The 27,638-nt window shown below is 36.1% G+C and overlaps 1 protein-coding gene across 3 annotated transcripts in view; it reads left to right on the forward strand.

Moving 5' to 3' along the window:
* The window catches only part of heph (polypyrimidine tract-binding protein 1 heph), a 458,299-nt gene that overhangs the window by 174,990 nt on the left and 255,671 nt on the right, over positions 1–27,638 (forward strand). For 2 of the 3 annotated variants that reach the window (XM_074094991.1, XM_074094990.1), the window contains one exon: positions 27,505–27,609. In XM_074094991.1, the coding sequence (XP_073951092.1) occupies positions 27,517–27,609 (93 nt within the window). In that variant the 5' untranslated portion in view covers positions 27,505–27,516. Of the gene's footprint in view, positions 1–27,504; positions 27,610–27,638 lie in introns of those variants that run through there. The other variant, XM_074094996.1, reaches the window with a different exon arrangement.

Here is a 27,638-nt window from a genome sequence, read left to right on the forward strand (position 1 = left end):
TTTCAACGTTATTCAGTACAAGAAACAATAACAGATGAAAAAAAAATTGCCAATGCCTTATTGGAATATATTTTTTATTCACTGTATTTGCATTGTCATAAAGACTATTTTATATATCCGTATCAACTTTCAAATCAATCTAATAACTAGAAGTGTGTGGGATTCGGCTTGCCAGATTTGAAGACAATTTACTTTTTTAAACTAACAACAAAAAAAGCTTGTAAAAAAAACATGCAGAAAAATGACAAGATAAGTAACAGGCGATTTTATCCTTTTAAAATATAGTTGTCTCTATTCTGTTAATTATACATACAGTAAAGAAGTACACGCACTATTGAAAATAAAATATTTACAATACCTCTTTCGCGATAAACACATTGAAATTACAGTTCCGCTGCAGTTTTTAAATATTACTCACCGTTCATTTTTTCATCCATGTCCAATAATTGTATTTCCCAACTGATAAACCCGAAGGAAATACGAAAAATATATTAAATTATGTACCCAATACATCACATTCTACCAGAATACGGCATGTTAATTCATTTGTTGTCAAACTGAACCGTTTCAGTGCCGAAAAAACGGGAAAATGCAAGTTGGACTGCTTCATGTATCATGTCATGCAGGTGGTAGGACCTTGTGAAAGGTCCGCCCGGATTGCTACCACCATCTTGCTCGGTAGTCCTGCCGTGAAGCAGCAGTGTTTGCACTGTTGTGTTTCGGCGTGAAGAGTAAGACAGCCGGTGAAATTACTGGCACTTGAGGTATCCCATCTTAGGCCTCTAGGTTGGCAACGCATCTGCAATCCCCTGGTGTTTCAGGTGTCTATGGGCGGTGGTGATCTCTTACCATCAGGAGACCCACTTGCTCGTATGCCATCCAGTCGAATAAAAAAAAATGTATGGTTCCAGGTCACTATAAAGGTCTCTACCCCGTGTCACCATGACCGTATTAACCGTAAAATAGCAACGTGCCAGGCAAAAATATATGCTTTGTATCGAAAAGTATGAAACTATGACCACTAGAACGTTACGTAGCCAACCGTCGCCGTCGCGTATGCGCTTGATATTCCTGACACGTTCCTATTACGATCATGGCATGATACGGTGTGGTAGGCAGAGACCTTAAAGTATTTAATGACAAGGCATAATAATAATGTTTGTGTAATTCTTAGTTTTGTTTAAGAACAACCTGTGCGTTAAATCCCGCGAAAGAATAAAAAAAATGTCTAGCTTCATGTAGAAATTTCGAAAAATTGTAGTGCAGTGCACCCACATGATTTTCAAGGAATATATTTGCCATTCTCAAGTCTCCAGCTCCATTGGTTTAGGCAGCGCGTGTCGTGTGTCAATCATGCAGTCAATCGCCTTTCTCTATATGAATTATTTTGTTATATGTATATCGTTGTTATAATATTGAGCAAAAAAGGTTGTAAAATAAAGAAACACCAAACATCTTTTACTGGTTGACCACCCCAAGTTATGGTTTTGTTCTAATTTTATTACGTTATTTTTGAAAATTACTAGTTTAATGTGTACCTATGAGTACGAGTATGACAATTTAAAAAGATACAATTTAGTGACAAGCGGACCAACGGCCGGAAAAGTAATAGAGTCCATTTGGCTTTCTTTCTGCACAGAACCCTTTAAAATAAATATAGCAACAAACAAAATATGTGGCGTTATCTGGGAAAAGGTACCTTGTTGTCGGTTCTAGTTTCCGAGATAATCGCGCTTGAAGTAAAATGTCGAAAAAAATCATTTTTTCTTTTTTTACTCTATATTAATAAGCAGGATCTAAATTTTAATTTGACAGAGACACAAGTTTTTAAATAGATTTTTTATGAGTTAAAACATCCCTTAAAGTTTAGTAAGAAAGGTACCTTATTGTCGGTGCCGCTCTTGAATGCTTTCTGTGCGCTCGGTATCGGTTTGGAAGACGTGTCGGACGTCGGTACTTTGTCGGCGCGTCATCATCATCATCATCATCCTAGCCTATACTTCCAACTGCTGGGCACAGGCCTCCTCTCACATATTTTTTTGTTTCCATTTTTTTTGTTCAAAATATTGACATTGCTCACATAACGTATTTTCGATTACCGGTTTTCAATTTGTTTTAACAGAGCCAAAGCGGTGCTCGGGGGCTTATGGCGGAACATATTGTTCATAATTACGGCACATCGGAACGGAAACGAAATCCGAAACGGAACGCATGCAAACAATTTTACATCTGATTATGGTAATGGGATATTGACATGATTAATTAAATGAGGCAGTTTTTTATGCAACAAAACGTTATCGTTTTCAGAGTTGCGATATTGTTCGTGTAGCATAAGCGATACTGTAATTACTTTTGAATTTTCATGTTTTATGGTATCTTAGTAATAACGTTCAATTTCGTATTCGGGTAACAAAGCTTATTAAGAGGTTTGACCTATGGCCTTTCAAACAGAGGATTATGGGTGGGAGCCTGGGAAAAATTAGGCACGCCCCCTCGGTTAAAAAATATATATTTACATTTGAAATGTACCATGAGCTTTTTGGTGAAGAAAACACCTTGAAGATAAAGTTTATGAGTGAATAAGTAACGCAATAAAGTATGTTAAATTGCCAATCTAAACAGGGCCCGTTTGGGAACTACGACCGAGGCCATCTCTGAAATCATAATTAGTTTTAAGATAATACCTGACCCAGCAGTGGTACTAAAAGGGTTGAAATGATGATGGGGATTGTATTAGGCTAAGTTCAGATGAACGCGCGCATACGCGGTGGGCTCGGCGCGTGGTTTCAGATTGTAACTAATCAGTGCTGTTGTTCACCATGATGATCACGCGCGGTGAAGCGCGGTCGTGTAAACAACAGCATTGATTTGTCACAATCTCAAACTGCGCACCGAGCCAGCCGCGCGTCACCGCGCAATCATCTGAACTTAGCCTTAAGGTGTCGGTTTGCGCATTTTTTAAGGGAACATTACATTGGAATCAGCAAGCTACCTCATTTGTTTTAGTTAATGAATTAATTTTTAGGTTCGCCGCAAATTTCGCGAATTTCGAACCGAATAATCGATCGATTTCGCATCCATGTGGCAATTAATTCCGTAAATACACCACACACATACGTTTATTTCAATTCTGAAGGCACAGGCCAGGCCACCATGCGGAGTAACGAATCAGAGAAAAGTTCGAACGGAAAACTACTGTCCGTATGTTCCATAGATTTGTACGGATTTACTGCGTTCGAAATCCCGATCCGAACTTATGTGGCGGCCCTTATTCTTTGGCTAACAAACCTTATTAAAAAGGCAATTATTATAGAAATCTGGTATCGACATGTCATAAAGTAATTTATTAGACAATGGACTACGGATTTGTTTTATATCTTGTCAACCCGTTGAATCTTAATCTCCAATGTTCCAAAAATTAGGTGGAGTTGGTTTAAAAGAGACCCATATCTTGTTAATTAAATCTACTCAGTAGGGTACCGCCGCGTGGTGGCGACAGTTACAGCAGGCAAAGTAGTTTGCTTATAATAAACCTAACCTTACCTTACCTTAGAAAATCTCTATGTATATACCTGTGTTTTCTGTACTGCTTACTGTGTTAGTGCGCAATAAAGAGTTATTTTATTGTATTGTATTGTATTGTAAATGCAAATATGTACACTTGCACACTTCTTGAGAAATGATCTTTAATGAAAAACTAAAGTAACTTTAGTAGGACAGTCAGGTGCAAAGATATCGACATGGCCAAAGTTACAAAACTATGTATACACACGACCAAAATGTTAGGTGCAAAAGGTGGAGTGACTGAATATAAAGTGCGTAGGTGAGGTAGATGACTAATGTTTACTCCTGCTGGCTCGTGCTGAGGCACCAACCGACTTCAGACTGGTAGAGAATTATTTTCATGGTTTTTTGTAGTCGGTTCAATATTTTGTTATAATTTTTTTTCACGCTTTTTAGTGTAAATAATCTAAGATACAATAGTTTAATATCATCTGCTCGTCACCTTTTACGAAAGATTGCTTTTTCCGATGCAGAGACGTTCATTATTGAGGAGTCCTGGTGCTTCACCACCCGTTTTACTATATGCATTACGAGGAGCATAAATTGCTTAGCAACTGTGTCAAAGTAATTAAAATGCAGGAGTTACTACTAAATATATTATACAATTTTCTATAGGTGTCCCTACAACATTTGAAGAATTCCCTCGATTTCCATAAGAGCCAATCATCATATCCTGATTTTGTGCGTATGAGACGTACCTAATTGAAAACATTTCTAGACAAACGCAAAAAAAAAAACAAATCGGTTCATAAATGACGGAGTTCTGAGGTAACAAACATAAAAAAGTACAACCGAATTGATAACCTCCTCCTTTTTTAAAGTCGGTTAAAAAGAAAAGACTTAAAGATTTACGGTTTAACCACGTAAACAACAACCAGGTATGTAGGTGTAATAAAGAATAATCGAAATTTGCTCTGGCCACTTACTATTACTGTGCTAAAGTTAAAGTAACTATCCCACTGGTTTTAATTCACTGTGTCATGTCTGCGCGGGCGGTCTGCTAAGTCTGCTTCATAATGCTGCCGAATTAATGATGTTAGCAAGTCTTTATACAAGATCTTGAGATTGACTTAAGGGCAAAGGAAATATTCTATCGTACATATATATTTACAAGTATACATTATATATTTATCCAATTTTACAACATGACGATTGAATGGCACCCCATAAGAAGAATAGAAAAGCCACGTGAGCTAAAAGTGCGAGGCAGCTATAAGGTTATAAAGGTATTTATTTACTTTTCCGGTTCCGTTTGTAATGAAATAAAACGCAGCTCGAGTTAATTGCTCAAAAAATTAATTATTATGGACGAATGGGTGTATGCATGTGTTTCAAAAAGAATTAAACTTACTGGTGTAAGTAAATTATCGTCATAATCTAGTAAAATGAATGAAAATGTAAAAAACCGGCCAAGAGCGTGTCGGACACGCCTAAGATAGGGTTCCGTACCCATTACGAAAATTTTTTAGTAATACTATGTGCGTTATAACACAATTAAAACACTTACTACAGTCTTCAAATCTATTACCAGAAAAAGAGCGTATCTTCACGGCACTTACATTCTTTTGTTGAGAAGCGCAGCTATTCGGCAATAACTCAAAAACGGTATATCCGATAATGTTGAAACCAATTTTCGTTAAAAGTATTTATTAAGCGTTACCTTTCCATATTTTTTGGACAAACGGTTTACAAGATAGAGGGGGGGGGGCACAATTTTTGCTACTTTGGGAGCGATTATTTCCGGAAATCTTCACTTAATCAAAAGAGTTTTTTAGAAACCTTACTATCTTTTCAGAAGAGCTGTCGAACTATGTGCCACACGTTGATGCGAGTTAATTTTTTTTTCAACGTAATATAATTACAAAACTAAATAGCGGCTTTGACAAGACATCTGTACTCCAATCTTCATTGAATAATGTAGTTTTCGAGTAAAATGCCTGTGACATACGGACGGACGGACAGACAGACAGACAGAAAGACAGACAGACAGACAAACGGACTTGATGAAACTATAAAAATGGCAAAAACGGAACCCTAAAAAGTGTGCGCATTATTAGACAGTAAAGAGGTGCGAAAAAGAGACGAGATTGGTCTGGAAGGGAATACAAGAAATAATAATTTATATTTTCTTACTAGCTGGCGTCCGCGACTCCGCCTTCAAAGATTTCATTTATAGACATAACTTTATTCGACATCAAACTCTTAAAATAATGCACGGTTAATAAGTCCGCCTTTGTAATTAACACTTTTTTGTAACCTTTTTGTATTTCCTATTTTGTACACTAAAGAGTAATAAACAAACAAACACAATTATTTACAGAAAAAACATTTGATGATGTCGAAAAGGAATTTGACTCAGCATTATGCTGCAGTAAAGTATACGTGCCTACGACAGAGCTGATTTTCAGTCAATTCATATCTTTGCATCTAACGTTTTGGACCGGAATCAGACCAAATAAGTTTGTATGGGAATAGTGTACACTAAATAAAATAAAATAATAAATTCATAGATTTATGAAGAACAGCAATAGCGTAGCTATCCTACCCTATCCTGTATCTTATATTTATCGCTATCCTATATCTTTCCCAGGGTAACTATAACTATCTATTTCATCTAAATCGGTTGACTGTTTTAAGCGTGAAGAGTAGCATACGATAAACAGACAGAATTACTTTAACATTTATAGTATTAGTAATGGCAAATGCGTGGCAACTATGGCCCAAGCCCTCTTATTTTGAGAGGAGGTCTGTGCCCAGCAGTGGAGCTGACATAGACTGAGATGAAGATGATGATGATGGCGATGATGATGATACTTTGATGGAGATTTTATAAAGATTTCGAATTTAAGATAAGCAAAATTAGTACAACAGGAAAATGTCAGGTTATTTTCTTTTGCTTGTTCTGCAAACGTACTTAATTCATGAAAAACAATCTAAGCATAATAGAAGCATATTAGACACAAACGTAGACGTACAAATCCCTATGCTTATTAAATAACGAATTTTTCTCTACTTACTATTCAGAAAAACATAAAGGGTCTCGTTTTCTGCAAAGTAAATTGCATGAGCTCCGTCAAAAGAGAAGATAGAATAAAGAATTATATGTAACAAAGCGTACGATAACCGAATTAAAATCCTTTGTTATGCCGGTCAGGGAACGGCAATGTGGTATATTAAAGAGCCAAGATGGATCGGCCCCAAGATAATTTATTGAAAAGCTATGAGCTATTATATCACAGGTATGCATAATAGAAAGAGTATTGAGACAGTTGGCACCCTTTTAAATTACTTTTCTGGGTGAGAAACATTTCAGCTTCAATTCAATTCAATTCAATTCTTGCAAGTATAGCTCCATCGATACTATCGATGATTCCGCTAATGTCGAGGTTGGAAAAGACACTATCAGTTTAGTCGTTGTTCGGTAGATTCAGTGTGCGGTAATTTCAGCTTCTGTTTGGATTATGTAGAGCCTACAGGGCTGACGTTTAAATATCCTAGACCTAAACTATTATCCAAATAGTCACTTTGATTATGAAGGCTCAATGATCCATTATAGAAACACTTATATTTAAACTGAAATAGTGTAGATTTGTACCTCTACATAACACAACTGTAATTATGTGGGCAATAAATATTTATATTTCTTTCTGCGTGAAAAACTATGTTGTGTACGTAGTAAAGTAGTTGCTCACTTTTTTTACTATAATAGGTGTGTGTGTGTGTGTGTGTGTGTGTGTGTGTGTGTGTGTGTGTGTGTGTGTGTGTGTGTGTGTGGTGTTAAGATTTCTAGCTATTCTGTCTTTGCTACTCATTCACCTTCTCTGTCCCCGTTTTTAATTTGAACATTACGGATAATTTCGTAACGAGGTCATAAATTCAGCTGAATATTAATTACTGCAATGTTCCTGAAAAATATTTAACATTTTCACGAGAGCACGTGTGGTTGATCCAGTAGAATTTTCCAGGACACGTTAATTTATCCTTGTTTGCTTATCAATTTAAGTGACTGTTAACGGAATTTATTATGTGACGTTAACTTCCACATATTACGGACCATTTTGACGACGGTATATTTAAAGTGAGAGATTGTAATTACGATTTCATCGAAATAATTTGTGTTTAAGTTGAGTTGGTGTAGGTATTTGCGTTTGCTACTCATTCACGCTAATACATCTGACCGGGATTGGGTAAAATTTGTAATGAAGACATCTGGAATAACACATAGCCTACTTTTTATTCCGGTATTCTCACTGGATCGATATTTATACTTAATATAGTCCCAAAATGCTTAAGACATGAATTTTTTGAAGGGTGTTCTGAATGTATTTTAAACTAGCCGTTACCCGCAACTCTGTCCGCATAGAATTTGTTTATCGCTATCCCGCGGAAACTACGTAATTTTCCGGGATAAAAACTATCCTATGTCCTTCTCCGGGGCTCAAACTATCTGTACAGGTTCCGAATTTCATCTAAATCGTTTCAGCGGTTAAGATGTGAAGAGGTGACACACAAACTAACAAACAGGCTAACAAACTTTCGCATTTATAACATTAGTAGGATGGAATTAAGACAACGTTGATATTATTGGGAATTCCCATTGTAATTTAGTAAAAGACAGATCAAATAGTTCTATAGCAGCTTGAGCACATACGTTGCATAATAAATATACACACGTGTTAGAATTGGTTTTTTGGAATCTTTTTGTATTTTTTATTTCAATTCCAAATTTTTACTTTTACGGTCATCCCGTAAAACCTAAATTAAAAATACAAACTGAAATTTAGATGCACAGAAAAACCAGAAAAATAAGACCAACACTGGGAATCGAACCCAGGTCCTCGGTATTCCGTACTGAGGTATAAAATATACCTAAACTTTGAATATTTCGTACAAAATACGAAATACTTAGAAAATTATTACTTAATTTTTCGTAATGGCTACGGAACCCTATTTCGCGTGTCCGACACGCTCTTGGCCGGTTTTTAAAATTAATTGATGCTACTTAAAAAACTGATATTTTTTCTGTTAATTAAAAAGGTTATTCCTATCGATAAAAAGAGTTTCAAGCGTTTCTAAAATGTTCATGCATTCCCCATTGTCTCAATTAAATGTCTGATTTTTGACTGACAATCATCATGTCAACCGAAAGACGTCCACTGCTGGACATAGGCCTCCCCCAAGGCTCTCCACTCAGATCGGTCTTGTGCTTTCCGCATTCAACGCGATCCCGCGATCTTAACCAGGTTTTCGCTCCATCTTGTTGGAGGCCTACCGACAGCTCGTCTCCCGGTCCGCGGACGCCATTATGGTATGAAGACAAAAAAAACCCACATTTGACTAAGACATTTAAGACTCAAACTTTTCCTAAAACTCTAGTGCCCTTGTGAAGTTCCTACATCGTTAAATACTCCGGGCAACTTGTACATATATAATAAAGTGAACTTGTATGGACCAGAGTTGGCTGTATAACTATTTGAGTTAACTACTAACCCAGGGTTAACTAGTATCTGAATGTATTTAAGGGACAGTCAAGCTTAATCCAGCCAGATTGAACAATAGTTTATTTTTACTCTAGACCATGCAGGTGGCCCAGCTTTTGAGTTGATACTTGTATTAAATTATTACATAATTCCTTGAATCAGGCGTTATTTCGCGGAGGTCCATATCAATGAACTATAGACAATTACTTTGCTCACCCGCAATACACATTAGTTGCACAGCCGTAGCTATCGTAAGATCGCAGGTGACCAAAGTATAATTGTTTATAGACCATTGTAATTAATCATACTCCTCATCAAATTTCCATACCGAGGGTCCTTTATGTGAATATAAATCCTGAATAAGTAAACGCCAAACAAACAAGAGAGCCATTTGTGACCTACTTATTAAGAGTTACGCTTTTTAAACCAGTGGTGCCTTACAGAGCGCCATCGGCTCACACCGCACCCCTTGTTTATATTACGCACGTTCCATTACAGAAATTAGCTGTCCTAAATGAAAAATATAGTGATGAAGAGCTTCCATCCCAAATTAAACGGACACGTGAGACTGTTCTTATTGCGAGTGCTGTGCCCCGGGCAAAATCGGCACAAAGGTCCGACCCCTCAATATTGAAAAAGGGGTGATCAAAGCCTAACGATACGCTTTCTCATATTGTAGTCCTTTCTTCTATTTCAGTTTGTACAGGTGTTTTTTGAGTTCCCTGGGTAATGTTGTTATTGTAGCGCTCTTTCGCCCATTGTTTTGTGGCTATTGAAAACTGAGAATTTTTAATACTTGCTCTTAAATTTTTGCTTGTTTCGTGTTTCCTGTTCACATTTAAGTAGGGTCCATTATTTACGCACGGGTCGTTTTTTATTCATCTACCTGGGCAAACATACATGAACTCCTAAATACATGAGGGTCAGTCAACTTTTTAGAGTAGCTTTTTGCTATGGTAAGTCTTCTGTGTACAGAATAACAATACTAAAAAGTTGATTGACCTATTATAACTCGTTTGGCGCACTGATATACCAATCTTATGCCGAAGATACAACTTACATTAGGAATCTAGTTTAGGCATTTTATTGTAAACTAGCACTAAGTACATCTTGTAGGCTTTTTAAAATCTCAATTTAAGGCTTAAACTGACAGTTCTTGTATGGATCTGACAAGACTTCAGACCATTTAAACCAAGATTAAAAAGCCTGCCAGTGGACGTAAATAAGAGTACTTCCGATGTGGTAGGCATACAAGCGCATACAGGCGCATCTGAATTTCTAACTCTACACTATTAATTTGTACATGTCAGTTGTCCTTAGCAGTTATTAGAAGAAAATAAAACTAATAGAAAATCGGCCAGTATTAAATTATACACATAAGTATTTATGTAACCTCGCGAAATATTTAATTATCTCATGCTCTATGTATATTATACAATCACCAGTACCAATATCTGACACAACAAGCGTGTATAAATATCTGATACGACTCTATTTCTAGGGCCGGAAGGACGTGTCAGATATTTTTGCACGCGCCGCTGTGGCAGATATTAATGCTTGTGACTGTACTTGACTCCAATTACAAAAATATTTCTGTTATCATCTAGAAATACACTTAATACACACGTTTTCCATTGGCCTAAAGTAAACTCATCATGATTTTCAATCTGTTGATTATTATTTATTAACACATATTTGTAGGTAAGCTTTATTTGAACCTCCATGCGTATTACAAGCGAATGCAGTGCATAAAATATACTAGACAGGTACCTAAAGAGTAATGGAAAACTGAGCCTCCAGTTACATAAATACAAAACAGCCGCGAGCTGTGCTGTGTGGTACAAGGCAAGAGCGACAGAAAAAAAAACAATAAAAAATAAAAAAGTTTGCGATGTTACTCAATCATGCAATGACTTCTGAACCGATTGAGATGAAATTTGGTATTGAGATAGATACTCGTACTACTTACTATATTATACCCAAAATATCAGTTGTGAAATATATCAAAACGTACGTATACGTAAGAAGGAATCACGTATCCACTAGTAGGTATATGTAACTAAACTAAAGAATTTGCATGTTGTGCTGATTGTGCTCTATTTTTTCTTATTTTGTCGTATATATGGTAACTAAAGCCTTCATCGCATAGGAAATATATCTAATACCCACTCGCAATACCATTTTTAATATAAAATATTAAAATATAAATATTACTCGACTTCTAGTGAGAATAAAATCATCATCATCATCGTCTTCTCGGCCTATAGACGTCCGACTGTAGGGCACGGACCTCTTCTCAAAATGAGAGGACTTGATCATTGTTCCCTCGCAAGCCACTGCTGGTTGCTAGATGGGCGGATTGGGAACTTAACACACACCATTGAATTTATTGCACAGGTTTCTTCACGATGTTCATGATAAATGTAATTTTGCATATAAATTCTGAAAACTTAGAGGTGCAAGTCCCGGATCGAACCCCACGACCCCCTGCTGGAAAGGCCACTGCCTGCCTGCTGTAGGAGGTCAAACTACTAAGCTACCAAGCTTTTTTTTTAATGCCATCAGAGACATAATAATGTTGATCATATGAAAAATATTGAAAAACGGTTATTAGGCGCCCACCATATAAACAAACATACTTACAAAGACATACTCGTACTGTTGTAATGAGAACCTCCTCTTTCTCTAAAAACTGTTTTAAAATAAAATAAATGTTGCAACAACAGATGTATCTTAAACAACGTTTCCTTCAAATTCTCAGCGAGCTGTTGCCACAAAAAAACTCCACCACCACGATGTTAAATGCGTTTCTTATTGAAATAGGTAAATAAGAGTTATATTCAAACCAAAGATTCACGCAAATACTAACCTACCTACTTGTAAACATTAACCTCATGTAAATAACCGTCATTGATTATAATCCAAACTTATTTCTTTCTTTCTAAAATCCATCTTCCCATCAATTCAGGCAAATATTACTTTACACTATGGTGGTGATTAGTTTTACAGAAAATGTATTATCTTTTTTTATTCGTAGCTATACGTTTATGTCTTGTCCCAGACACCGTGTCTATACGCCCAATGGTTTTTGTATTTCTCTCTACCGAATAAATAAATACTATTAGTACGCGAAAATGTTTCGTGAAATATGTTATTGGCATGACAGTGTGATGTATTCTATAGTAAAATATGTATATTACCGTCCAAATTTTGGGCAGTGTGTATTTACGTATTAGTTGTGCTTTACATACCCTTTTTACCTACGTCTAAAGTAAAGCACAATGATCCGTCTAAATGGTATGAATTAAGACGAGACAAAAAACATCTGCAGCGCAGGGCAGTGTTTTTCAATCTGTGGGTCGCGCATGCCCCTTAGGAGGGTCGCAGTCGCATCGTTATTGTCTATGATTATGCTGATGCTCATAATAATATTATTAACATAAGATTAATACAAATAATTGTAAGTGGAGTTAAGCAAGAGGTCGCCAAATATTTTTTAGACCCAGGGGGATGGCGTCCTGAAAAAGTTTGAAAAACTGGTACTGATGCAGATTTTATTTTTTGTTTATAAATCTCTAATAATCATGCAAAATTACGGCTTTTTAGCACCTTAAGCTAAGTCGAGGACAAACGGTTCATCGGACAGACGAACATGGTGAAACTATAGGAGTTCCTTGTAGGTCTATAAAATCCTAAAGAGGCGAAATGCGTACCTGGCTATGGGTAATTTAGAACTCGACTACTATGGTAATTATAAACCAAAACTTAATATTTCGCTTTGCAATATTTTTAAAACACCTAATAACATCCCACTCTGTAAAAAAACTGATGTTGATAATACCTGTAGTAAAAATTAAATTCAAAATTATCCAAACCTCGTTATATCTTCCTGAGTCCTAACTTTTTTTTCACAGATTTAATAAGTATTTAGACCTTTATGTAGATCATCCAGCTCCGTTATTGTGGAAACAATTTCAATATTCTTAAAATTTAAGTACGCGACGACTAACTAAGGTTGTCAAAATATAACCACAGACATACATGTATTTAGTAAGTATGTTATCTCAACAGGGGTTAGGACAAAACCGTAGGACTATAAGCCAGCAGATAATGCTTGTGGATAGCCATGCTCGCAGGATTAATTATTGTTGCGTGCATCGATGTTATTAGAACTACCATCAAACACAAAGCAGCGAGGAATTGGCCTATAATCGAGTCTGCATTTACTAAATAGGAATTCCCATAATTATGTTAGACTTGCTAGGCAATTCAAAACTTGCCAGTGATGTAAATTATAGTCTAAAGGTTAAATTACCATTGTTAATGTTAACTTTTTAAATTATACTTTCAAACTTTTATGAGGCTTTATGTTATTGCAAAACTGAGGCACATTACAATGACGGGATCTAAGTAAGCTTGCTAAGAAGTGGTATATTTTATTGTTTATTCTTTTTAGGGTTCCGTACCTCAAAAGGAAAAAAAACGGAAACCTTATAGAATCACTTTTTGTCCGTTTGTCTTTCTGTCTGTCAAGACCCTTTTTCTCGGGAACGCGTAGAGCTTTCAAGCTGAAATGTATATCAAATATTGAGGTCTAATGTCCCTTGGAGCTGTGAAAAAATCAAACTTCTAAGCTAACGCAATCAAAAGATGCAGCCGTTTATGCTGCACATTTTCGAAACTCGCAAGGGAATCAAATCCTACAGGGTACTTACTTCCCGTGAATTCAGAATCTTGAAATTTGGTATGAAGGTAGCTATTATAACAACCAACAAGAAAAGTCTGAAAATCTTGATTTTTTGTCAGTCTGCAAATATCCAGGACCAATATAATCTGACCCCACACTGCGTACATTTTGCTTAAGAATAGGGCTCTGCATACGCTACATTTTTTAAAACACTGGGAAAAAGCGAGAAATATCTTCAAGACACGATTCCCGTTTACTTACATACCTATAAATGTCTACGGAACCCTCGGTGCGCGAGTCCAACTCGCACTTGCCCGGTTTTTTTAGTATATAGGTATTATGATAATAACTTTAATCTGATTTTGATTTGAACTAGGTCAAATAAATTATGTACTTTAATTTAATTAAGAAATTCAAACAACATTAAGGTTTCTTAGATAAACAAATGTTTCATGAATGAGTGAGTGCTTTCATTAAGGACTTTAAAACTTGCACGAGTTTTCATATTAATAGATAAATTGTATTGTATGTATAACTCTTCATTGTACATAAAACATGTGAAAACAGTAAAAAACTAATGTTACTATTAATAATCCGAGTCCAAAATTATCGTAGCCCGTAACACAAACAAAGAATTTTTCTAAAAATTGAATTGACTTACCAGAGTATTAGCTAAATAATCTAATCAAGCCACAACAAAACAGAATAACGCAAAATACTAAAATACTTATACTTTAAGTCTTTCGCAACTCAAATCGGTTAATAAAAGCACGCATTAATACTTCTTAAACAATCCATCGATCACGCCTCTGGCATTACAAAATAATATTCAGAAAACCCTCACTCCGCAAAGTTACCACTCAATAACGTTAAAAATGAGCTCTCAAATAGCAAGAAAATTGTTTTTCCACCCAACATCGGTTCGATACATCGGCAAAATGAAAAGTTTACCTATCAGCCCACTGACACATCGATTGGCGTTTACATCTTTGTAAAACGAATTGTTATAGATCATGCAAGGGAAACTAAGTCTTATGCACATGAGCGGATGGTACGCGTGGGGACGACGCCCTTAGAGTTGATTTTCTATTGCATTATATTGAGTAGAATATTTTTGAGCTGCCAACTAGCTATTGGTAAGCAATCCATCATTCATGCAAGTGAAGAAGGAACAAAAGCGCGAGCAGCTTGCCAGCAAGGTGGAAGCTATATAAGAGAATTTACTTTGAAATTTTAGCTGTTCTTCTTACTTTCTGTTAAACTTTTTTTGCATAAAAAATACGGCGACTAAAGAAAAGTTGGTTTTGAAAGTAGAAGAGACGAGGAATTATGGAGAAATTTCAAACAAGGAACATATTTGCGAAGCGATATTATGTTTAACACGAAAATTCCAGATATCAAAGGACTTTCTTAGGTTGTATTTTTTCTATAAATTAGATTGGAATTAAAATAATATACTACATTAACGAGCAAAAATAAAGGGTCGGTTAGTAAAATCGCAATACATTCTAAACTATTAAAGATATTTTCTTGATTTAAAGAGTACATTGAAGCTAATTTAAATATTTCTTGTTAAGAATAATAGTAAATTACTGCAGAGTCCGCGAAATAGGGGATTTCCGGCCGAGTAGTTATAGATGGCCGAGTGTAAACGAGGCCATCTAGAGATACGAGGCCGACAATCCCTGTTCGCGGACAACGCTTGTATAGTGCTTTTCTCAAATAAATCCAAGGAAATAATACCAATGTCACTTGATGATGAACTCATATCAGAAACAATAACACTTAGTTGAATAAAAAAACCACTCGTTTTAGGTATAAAACAGTATAAGTAAGCATTTTGTGTTTTTTTTTCTTTCCTGCCAAAATACGTATAAACATTAGTTTTGCCACCAAATCTTGTGATGATTTTATTTATAAACGAAAAATGGGGATACTTTATTAATTGGTTATTTTAATAAATTATTAACAATAAATATCAATCATTGTTTATTATTAAATACCTGATTTATTCTAATTAAATAATACAGTCAAATAAAACATTAAAAAGTAAATACACATTCACGGACTAGGTACGTTCTTTTAAATTGGCAGTATGCCATAGATAGTCAATAAAAGAAATAAACCCACTGAAACAAAAGAAAACCTCTTTGCTGGCCTTGGCCGGCAATGTTGTATGAAATTCCATTACGCGTACTATCCTCTAATTTGAAATTAGAACGAATCTTCAATATGTGCTACATAATGACGTACTTGGCGTTCTATGATCACGAAGATAAAGACGACATTTCTTTGGATGTTTTAGAAAAACTATTTACCAAACTCATCTTACTCGAAGAAGCTATAGCAGCGGGTTTTGCAGTTGTCATCATTTTTGTAACCGGCCCTTTATTTTTACTCGTCAGTGTATATCCGCATAAATAAAATACATATGCTTCAAACGGCTAATGTTACCGAACGACTGATGAGTTAACAAACATAAATACATCGAGAAACATTGTTCTTTAAGGAAGCATGTTAAAAGAAACACATCATTTAAAAAAATCTAACTAAAACCGAGCTCACGACTTGACGACACGACCGGGCGACCACTCGTTTGCGAAAAGTAAAAAAATACTACATTCAAATCTTTTCTATTTTAATAAGCACAAATTTTGCTGATTTAAATGAAAATATCTAGCCCTAAATCTGACGCGCATCCGCGTTTAAGCATGCCAGAGGTTAAACCAAGCGTTCGTAGCTGGTATCTACTCGTATGTCGATACATGCTTGTACGGTTATTCGTGCCGACTAGCAAGTAATCTATCCACAATGTGTTGAGGATGGTGCGATTAATTGATTTCATTGACATACCGGCCCACAAGCCGCGTAGAGAATGCTCCAGCAATTACGGATACAAGCGCGAGGAAATCCATTTATAACATGATGCTGCGACGTATGCGTTTAACGAGTTTATTAGATTACTAGCTTTTGCCCGCGGCTTCGCCCGCGTGGAATTCGGTTATCGCGCGCTGTTCCCTCGGGAACTGTGCATTTTTGCGGGATTAAAATTAGCCTATGTGACTTTCTGGCCCATATACTATCTCCTGGCCGAAAATCACGTCGATCTGTCGCTCCGTTTCGACGTGAAAGACGGACAAACATACAAACACACATTTTCGCATTTATAACATTAAGTATATAGTATGGATGGATTCATACTCGTAAAACGGGGTTATTTAAATTATCCATTAGGAATTCTACAAGGGTCACCGACATAGCCAAGCGAATTAGCTCGTTGAAGTGGCAATGGGCGGGCCATATAGCTCGGAGAACGGATGGCCGTTGGGGCCGAAAGGTTCTCGAGTGGAGGCCGCGGATCGGCAAGCGCAGCGTAGGACGTCCACCAACAAGATGGACGGATGACCTGGTTAAAACCGCAGGTTCACGGTGGTTGCAGGCCGCTGCCAACCGAAGCAACTGGAGGTCTGTGGGGGAGGCCTATGTCCAACAGTGGACGTCCTACGGCTGAGATGATGATGATGATGATGATGATTAGGAATTTATGAATATTTTAATACACCAAAGAAAACAATTTCCGGCAAACGGACCAATAAAAAAAACAAAAACACCAATGACTTTTGATAAGTTGTTCGTACTCATGGACGCTGGTTATTTTGCAGGCTTTTTAATCTAGGTTTAAGTGGTCTTAAGTCCTGTCAGATCCATACAAGAAAACTGTCACTTTAAGCCTTAAATCGAGATGTAAGAAAGCCGTCTTCTACGTCCTGAGAAATCAAACTTTTAAGTCAACGCAAACAAAAGACACAGTCACTAAAAAATGTGTTTCCAAACAAATTGCCGTAACCGAAAAACTACAGGGTACAGGTTAACGGAAACTTAGTAAGTTTTGTAATTTCATTCAACTGTCCAATGATTAACGCGTGCAAAACCGCTAGTAAACACTAGTAAATAATATGATTAATAAGCTTTAATACAAAGTAGTTTCTGAAAACTAATCAATCGGCTTCTCGAACTCCTTTGATAGTTCATCAAATACTATGTAGCAGGATTAACATTGTTACAGATCACCTTAGTAGTAATTTATGTCTAATAAGAATTTTACCACCTCCAAGTACTAAAACTTTATGAAGAATACTGTACTAAAGGAACGTTATAAGCGGGATTAATAAATTGAGGATATGATTTTAAGGATCCTTTACATAGTATTTTTAAATGGACGGACCTTGATTTTAATAACTGTTTCATTTCAATTATGATATGATAAAATCCTCGTGCAGGTGGTAGGACCTTGTGCAAGGTCCGCCCGGATTGCTAACACCATCTTGCTCGCTAATTATTTTTGTCCGAGCAAGTGGGTCTCCTGATGGTAAGAGATCACAGTGTAAACTGAACTAGGTAATTGCAGATGTTGCCCCTAGAATATATATAACACGTAGTAGTTTCACCGGCTGTCTTACTCTCCACGCCGAAACACAACAGTGCAAGCACTGCTGCTTCTTAATCCTGCCGTGAAGCAGCAGTGCTTGCACTGTTGTGTTTAGGCGTGGAGAGTAAGACAGCCGGTGAAATTACTGGCACTTGAGGTATCCCATCTTATGCCTCTAGGTTGGCAACGCATCTGCAATACCCTTGGCGTTGCAGATGTTTATGGGCGGAGGTGATCTCTTACCATCAGGAGACCCACTTGTACGATTAGGACTATAACAAAAAAAGGTTACGTTGAAGGCCAGTTTTACCACTCAATGATATATTTTATATAACAGATATTTGTGATGCCGCCTCCGTTTGATTTGTCCGAATAAAGAGAGACGACATTACATTTATCTGCGACATAAAATTAACCAATGAGTGATGAAACGGGCCCGAGGCCCTTGAGGTAATTTCAAAATCTAATATCACGTGAACGCTACACTGCTGCTGGTCGAGCTAATTAAAAGCCGTCTTGATTAAAATAGCTGTAATATTATGAATAACATCGCATAACATCGCATTGCATAATTTATACTGTTATTTTTTGACGAAAAAGATTTTCGGCTGAATGGTCAGATTTAGCGATGGTCTTGGTATGACATCACTGGTGCATTAAGCCACAGGAGGTACGGTGTCAATCCTCGCCCAGAGACTTTTTTTCGTTTTTAAGAAATCCTAATTATATGTATTATTTTTGATAGATCTTATTCAAGAGGTTCATACTCGTACTTCAACAAAAAAAACCATGTGTTGTGTGAACCAAATAAAACAGCCTCTAGCATTGAAATGCAATAACGCAGACGTCGGATTTACTCTCAAAGCCTTTGCACACAAACTACAGTTGTAATCTACTTGCATAACAGTTCGTGTTCTCAGGTTTGGCCCATGATTATTGTCGGAGTTGGACGTCGTTATAAGCCAGACCAAACCCAACCTGTGTCTGTCTTAGCATAGCAATATAGTATAAATTCAGTAACGAATCTTCTAAGAACGCGTCTTATTAGCACATAAGCTCACGCTGTCTAAATGCAGCTCGCTCGATCTTGCAGCCCGGCCATGAAAGTGCGTGAGCGGCGATACGGTGAAATTTTTTGTAATACATTACGCGTGTTGCCACTTAACGATCACTGTGTGGTGAGAGGTTCAACTGGGCAATGTACACATATTCGCTCGTTGTTGTCGACCTACCAAGATTGAGAGCGCAAGAAAGTATTAACATGCGGTCTCTCTTGTATGCGATAGCTCGGAAAACGACGGCGTGAAAAACAGCATGCTGCCCTCTGCGTTTTGTCATAAATAGTTACTAGCCCAGTATACAGACATTCTTGACCAGTTTTATGTTAACTAGCGTGTGAGAGCGTAGGATAGTGGTATTTTAAGATAATTAGGTATGTTGTTGTCATGTAGATGTATTACTGATTTATACTATGCCCAGAACACGCTAGACCGTGTGTCGGCTTGGTTTGTCTTGCTAACAACAACGAGCCTAAGCTAAATAAGTTATGTGCGAGTCTGAACTATTCAACTGAGATTGTTGTAGCAAGTTGGATGCAATTCAGAGGTTGCAAATTGTAATGAGTCACTTTTCTGGCGTAGCTAGATTAGTTCGTGAACTTGCACTAAGTAAAGATCGAGAACAGATAAAAAAAAGTCCGACCATGTGCAGTGCGTTTTGTACGAATTCGTGGCAAACATTCAATTATTGGAACTGTTCCGGATTAGACAGGGATCCAGAACAATACAGATCCAACTATAAAAAAGGTATGTTAGGTACAATAAAATACAGTGGTCTCGGTGCAGAATATGATTTTGTACCTTTCGGCGTCGAGACCCTTGGTCCGTGGGGCCCTGGCGCTTTGAATATCTTCAAAGATCTATCAAAGAGACTCAGAGATACCACAGGAGACCGAAGAGCTGGCAGTTTCCTCGCTCAACGCATCAGTCTTGCGATCCAGCGGGGTAATGCTGCCTGCATCTTTGGTACCATGCCGCAGGGTCCATTTTTAGATTTATTATAGTTTTAGTTTATTTAATTTTATTAGACAGGGATTCATCTTCATATTATTATATTTGTAAAATAAGAGTTAGCAAAAGATGTTCATTGACAAGAGTGTTTATTCCTAGTAACTAGGCAATACATAATCCAAAAAATATATAAGCAAGTCTGCACAGCAGAGGTTACTAATCTACAACACAATTAAGTACCTTAAACACATTGTGCGTGTAATATAGATCAATATGGCCCTTTTCAGTATGTAATTTAAATGAATTGTTTCGAAGATATTACAGATTTACGCGGACGAAGTCGCGGGCAAAAGATAGTACTTTACATAAATACTCAATCTAATCAGTGTGTTTAGAAACCCGACCCTTTTCTCAGAATACCTGACTCTGATATTGTTCGGGCACGGAAGACGCCGGCTTCCCGATAAACTTTTAATTCGTTTTTCACTTCGTTATGAAAATATTTCAATCGTTTAATTAGGCTCGAGCAGGCGGAAATGATTTATTAGTAAAAGCGGCGTTAAAAAACTAAGTTTAAACTAAAATAGAAAAAACAACTGTAATGTACTTAGGGGCTGTTTCACTATCCTTTGATTAGTGTTAACTGGCGGTTAGGTGTGATGCCGTCTCTATGTGTTTTTTTCGAATAGACGGAGACGGCATCACTTTTAACCGTCGGTTAACACTAATCAATGGATGGTGAAACAGCCCCTAAGTCTAGAAATTTGTTTAGTTGAACTTTAACAATTCGGACTTATTCGAAATCATAATCAGCTGAAAAAATCTTAGTAACGGATCCCGATTATGTTGAAGTTTAATTTACTTAATAGAGTTCTAGACTGCTAGACTTGTTATTTTTCATTTTAGTTTTAATTTAAAGTTTTAAAAGCAGTATTTTTTTTATATTTTTAAATAATAACATTATGTTTTATACTGTGACAATATAGTAACTGAACAATGAGGGTTTCTGTGAAAGACTATAAGCGCAAATATTGTGAGGTCCGTTTGAAAACTTTGACATTAGTGGCGCGCTTGTGGCAAAAACGGAACCCTAATCTGTCTATCTGTCTGTCTGTCTGTCCGTCCGCGGCTTTGCTCAGGGACTACCAATGCTAGAAAGCTGTAATTTTGCACGAATGTGTATGTAAACTATGCCGACAAAATGGTACAATAAAAATTTAAAAAAAAGACGTGAAGTGGGGGTGATTTTCTCATCCAACCTTGTAGTGTGGGGTATCGTTGGATAGGTCTTTTAAAATAATCAGGGGGTTGCTAAAACGATTTTTCGATTCAGTGATTTATTTGCAAAATATTCAACTTTAAAGTGCAAATTTTCATTACAATCGAGCGTCCCCCCCTCTCAAATCTAAAAGTGGAAAAATTTGAAAAAAATCAGAATGGTAGTAAGTATATCAAACTTTCAAGGAAAATTATAACGGCTAAGTTTGCTTGAGAATTATTAGTAGTTTAAGAGTAAATAGCAGCCTAAGGTAAAAATATACCTAAACTTGGAAGATTTCGTATAAAATACGAAATCCTTAGAAAAATAATTACTTATTTTTTCGTAATGGCTATGGAATCTTAATTTGGACGTGTCCGACACGCTCTTGGCCGGTTTTAATTAGTTAGATAGCTTACTGAGCCAATCACAAGCAAGACTAACTTCTAAAGCCGAGTTTAGACTTGCAAAAAAATCGTGCAAGTTGCATTACATTGCGGCGCTCGACTGACCCCTACAAAGTCGTTGGCTTTACAGCCTCGCATTATAATGAACTTGCACGAATTTTCTTGCAAGTCTAAACATGGCTTAACGGACCTTACGATATTAACGCCATCTAGTGATATTTCACCTGTCAAGAAACCTTTATTACAACGTCAATATATTATTCATTTGTCAGTCAAAGACGTTTAACTAACGAGGTTGATGATTGGTATAACTGTTTATAAAATAAAAAGAGTATTTGAAATCACTTGAATGTAGGTTGGCGGCATAGATATCAAAAATTCGAGCCCTGAGGTCGTATTGCCTATCGTTTCTGACACTCACGATCGCAATCAAATGACAGTTTTTGTATGCGAAAGCGAAATCTGTCATTTGATTGCAATCGCGAGCATCAGAAGCGTTAGGCATTACAGTCCCTGGATCACTGTTCATACCATAATCGTTGTTCCGATGTTTTCTTTTCCCAGTTATATCTTTACCTTGTTACGGTTGTCATAAATTAATTTAGCAAGTTAGATTGCCCTCCCGCAAACATCTTCAATGGCGCAAGCTTTTCAATTTGACTACCCTCTGTGTGTGACGTTTTCTAATTTTTTCCTCGTTTTGTTTTTCCTTTCTTTTGTTTCTGATGTAATGGCGAAGGACGTTTAATTTGACATGTACCTAAATATGAAATTGGGGTGGTAAAAACTGTCCACTAGATTATTCAAGTGGTTTTAAGAACGTAAATGAAAAGATAAATTTGCATTTCATAAGGTTTTTTTTTTCATTGAAAACTTACCTTCCTGTAGGCACAATAAAATTCATTGACTTTATTGTACACCACAATTTAGTAAGCAACACAGTATAATAGAGAGGGGTAGATCTTACCTGTTTTGTTGTTTAATTTTGTGTTGTGTATGCTTTTAAACATTTCATTGTTGTAATAGTGTTACTAACACACGTAAAAAAAAAACGAAAAGACAGGTAATAAAAGATAAAAAGATACATAATAAAGTTCAGCTCTAAAAACCTTCCCAAGTACTTTTGCTATCTTTGTTCTTTGTTAGCTGATTTAGATAAAAACGATGGTATTTTTCGCGTTTCAGTCAGTGAAAATATTTAAATAATTAAACTTTTGTGCTACTTTTATTTTGTTTAAGTTTTTTCTATAAATTCTCTGTGGCACAGTGCCTTGAAATATTAATAATATAATTTTTAATTAGTAAGAACTATCGAGGAGTTAGATGCATGTTATTTACAAGGTTTTAGAAGTAAAAACTGTTAACAATTCTGTTTGTTCTCCTAATAAAAGTAAAATTAAAATTAAAGGGATATAAAGATCGTGCTTTTTTTTAGGAGTCCGACTCGCGTAAGCCAATTTTAGAAATAATTTTATTGTGCAGCGAAAACATGCTATATTTTATTTTATCACCAACATGGGCAATTATAAGTAGCAAGAACTAAGTTCATAAACAGAAGTTGCACTGAGCTGACTTACAATGGGACTTAGCGTCCGTTTGTTTACGCCAACTTAAACGTAACATGCAACTTGCACCGGCCTGATTGCAATTTAATCAGTAACTTTGCAGCCCGGAGCAGGAAGAAATTATTCAATTAATAATATCTTGGAAAACCACTTAAGTTTCCTTTGTTGAATTTTCTTTGTTATTTACATAAACAAAGTACTTAACTTAAATAAAAATTATGCAACAAATGACATTAGGTAGTATCGCAAAGGTTCCTCGTGGACCACACATTACCAAAATGTAACAAAACAGTTAGTGACACACAACAAATTTATCTCCAGACGAATTTGGACGATTATTATTGATTTTAAGTGTTTTAGATTGAAGCGAAAAAGAAACGAGAGACTTTAAGGATTGAAATACTAGCGCAATGTTTTTTGGGCAAAATAATTGTAGGTTAGACGAAGCCTATCAAAATCAAAGTTTAATGAAAAAGCATGAGCTTAGGAAATATTTTTCTATATTTGGAACGGAACCTAATAAATACAGCAACTGGCTCTCTGATTACTAGTTTATATTACGAGTATGTTGTATATACTCAATACCTATTTAGTTCTCATCTATTTTGTACATACTGAAAACCTACTGACCACAAAGTAAGCAAAACACAGCACATATTTTTCGCTCGAAGCAACTCTCAATATGGTTTTCAAAGCGAAAATAGATTCGTAGTAACTTGTTTGCTTAAAGTGAGGTAAACGTACATAAGTTTACTTCACATGACTTTACCAACCACTGCATACACAATAATTAAAAAACTGTATTATATATATATATATATATATAATATTAAAATTTGATTGGAAACATTTTTATAACTATTAAGTAATTTAGGTTATATTTTTGCGGTTTTACACTGTTTTGTTTTAATAAGTAAATATGAACATTTATTCATTTTTAACCGACTTCACAAGGTCTTTAATATTTGTAACCACAGAACTTTACCATTAATTTATATTTTTATCTTTTATCTTTATAAAACTGTCTGATAATAGTAGATTGTACAACAAGAGCACAAAACGAGCCATTTTACCCCAGACGTTCATATAGCCACCCGAGCTGGTACGGCGAGTCTTTTCACTTTGATTGCGAGAAGATGAAATAGCAATAGTGGAAACAATTGTTCACTTACTAGGTACCTTTTCTTGTTCTATTGAGTTATTTAGATGTTTTGTTTAATATAAATTAAAATTTGTTAAAAGAATATAATAGAAACTTTTTTGTTTGTGGCTTAACATTGCCTCGGTCTTAGACGATAGTTTTAATTTATGCACTAGAGCATAAAAAGTCATTTTATTTCGCCTATATCTAGCATAAATATATACGAAGTTTACGAGCATAAGAAGTGAAAAATATGTTTTCGTTTAGGAGGTTACCTATGTATATTTTAAGACTTGATCTATACTTAAAGTTGATTTATTTGTTAATAAGCCACATTTTTGCGCAACCACTAAGCAAAAGTCTACCTTCTACTCCGTACGAGATTAAATTAAAATTTTCCTAGTGTAAGTAGGTAGTGTGCTCTGACCATAGACAGGTAGTTCCATAGATCAAAACCGCGCTCCCCTGAACTATTCAGAAGCTAAGGAAGTTGTGTTATCATTCATTAACGTAATTAATGGAGTTGTGAACTATGCTGCCGGCGTGATGGTAGGCTTGAGGTGAGCTATCATCTTCATTGTGTATCTTCATAATTATACCTATAAGCGGTAAGAAGATAATAATGTTTGTTTATCACTCGCTGTGAATAAATAACTATTTGGTTTCCATGGCAATGCGTATTTGTTCAACACAAAAAGTATTCTAATTATTCAGCAGCGAAATTACTTAAAGCAAAGGGGTAATGAAAACTGTGGAATGGCGTAACCGTACCTCCGCTTTCTATTTCGGCGGGTTTTAAGCCCGTATTTATTCAAATTAATGAGTACGCGTGTTATCATTAGGATCATTAACATCGGTAACCGCTTACAATTCGTTTTCGCCATTCAATTAGTAAATAGTCGGGTTATAATTAATTTATTTTAACAAGATGTCCCCGGGGAGACCCGGTGTGGGACCCGTCGACATTTCGATTAAAACTTTGTATCCTTTCTGATTCGCATTAACGTTGTATCGCTGCTGTCTTTTTTGTTAATAAACCTTCCTAAATTAATAACTCGGCATGCCCGCGAATGTTTTGTCGGATTTTGATTATAAAGGTAATCCAATCCGAACTTCTTTGTTGGTATTAAAGTCGCTTCACTTTTATGGATTTCCCGTGGACAAAGAACTCGCTTTCTCTTCTTTTTACATTTACCTTTTTTATGCCACTCCTTTATCGTATTATTACACCACTGCCCAAAAAAAAGAGTACCCTGCATTTTGATTTACAACCTCAAAATCAATCGCAAAAAATACGTCAAAATATAAAAAAGTTAGGCTCCCTTACTCTGAAAATATGCCGCAAAAAGTGCAATTAACCGAATACAGTATTAGTGTTCGCTGTCTGGTCGCAGCGCGCTTATATTCGTCACGCGAACCTCGTAATGCCGACTGATCTGCCGCGACGGGCTGCATTCGCGACTATATATTATTCATAACGTTTTCAGTTGGGAAGCGGCCCACACGGAATATTAGAGGCGCATACCCAGTTCATCCGGGCTTTCGAATTCATCGCTAACTAAATTGTTTTCCAGCGTTTCCGATCGTATATTTGCCGATTGATGCGGTGCATGTAGTTTTTGAGAACGATAATTTGAAAATTGCTGCGGTTATTTTATTTTTTAGCTTTTAGGCAACGTTTATGAGTGCATTGCATGGTCTGTTTGTGTTTTACTTCTGCAAACAAATCGGTTTTACAAACGTTACTACACTTAACTTGATTTGTTGTGGTTTAGCTTTTTACATGTTTACTGAATATTCTTGTAAAGATTTTAAAGGAAATTTTTTGTTCAAAATTAAAGTTACGTATTCGACACCATATGCTTTGTACTTGAATATTATATGGAACGATTTTGTCACCTACTTACATTTTTTTTAAACATTCTCAAATTTATTATATCGCAGGTGAACAATGTAATTAAATTGTTTAAAGCCCATTCAAACTAACCCGAAATATTTATTTTTAAACTATATTGTATTTGACAACTTGAAAGATGGAATAGGATGAATATATTCAAGCTTGCAATTCGACCGCTCGATCTAAACATCATTACCTTCTCCCAATGAAAGGACAAGTTACAACAGATTTGATCATACTTAATTCAGTATCACGCATCCGTGCTGTCTTTCGTATTCATAAAAAGTTAACTTCTAGATTATTACTTAACGGGCAGGTTGGTAGATTAACACATTTCCAATACAAGGTTCATTAGCTCCTACACTAGACATCCTGTCCCGTAGAGCTAACTATACTTGAATCGTTTGGGTAATTAACTAAATGTATACAAACTTTAGCTGCCAGATTTGGTATATTCAAGGATTTTAAATATTTTTACTTATCTATCATTGTAATACAAACAAGAATAGTGCATTTCAATACAGAAATGTAAACTTTTAGATAGTCAAATGGGAGAATTTTAATATTCAAGACACCAATTGAAGTTATTTTGTTTACATTTAGTTAAATACCTATCCAAACCAAGTGTAGAATGAGAATTTCCATAAAGTTACTCGAGGCGATTTTGAGATGATCTTTTCTAGAAATATTTGCTGTAGGTAATGATAACAAACGCCGTAAGAATGCTGAATTACCCAGTCAGAAGGCTGCACTGGACTGGACGTAGTTGAGGTCTTTAATCTGTTTTGTATTTAAATCTACAATCACGCCTGAGGATAACACGATATCAGCATTGTTCAGTAATGTAACATTGTCCTATGAATGTTCTCCTTCTTCCTACATTTCCGGTTTGATCCAGGGTCAGCCGCCCCGATCTTTATTCTCCACGGACGTCTCTTTTAGATCACTATTTAATCAATATAAGCGACCTCTTTCCTTATAGTCATATCGTTTAGAGTAGGAAATTACATTGTCATTTAATTTTTTACTTCATTTTTCGTCAATAACATGTATTATTTTGTTTTTAGGTTGGCGCAGCTATGATGTCCTGTCCTCTCCCGCTGCCGCTGCTGCCGGCCCTGCATCCTCAACCAGCGCTAGCTTCAGACTTCCCCATCCACATCGGAATAAAGGTAAATAGTCACACATTTTTGTATTAAAG

This window comes from Choristoneura fumiferana, chromosome 12 (genome assembly GCF_025370935.1).
Source record: "Choristoneura fumiferana chromosome 12, NRCan_CFum_1, whole genome shotgun sequence".
In the NCBI taxonomy this organism is placed as follows: domain Eukaryota; kingdom Metazoa; phylum Arthropoda; class Insecta; order Lepidoptera; family Tortricidae; genus Choristoneura; species Choristoneura fumiferana.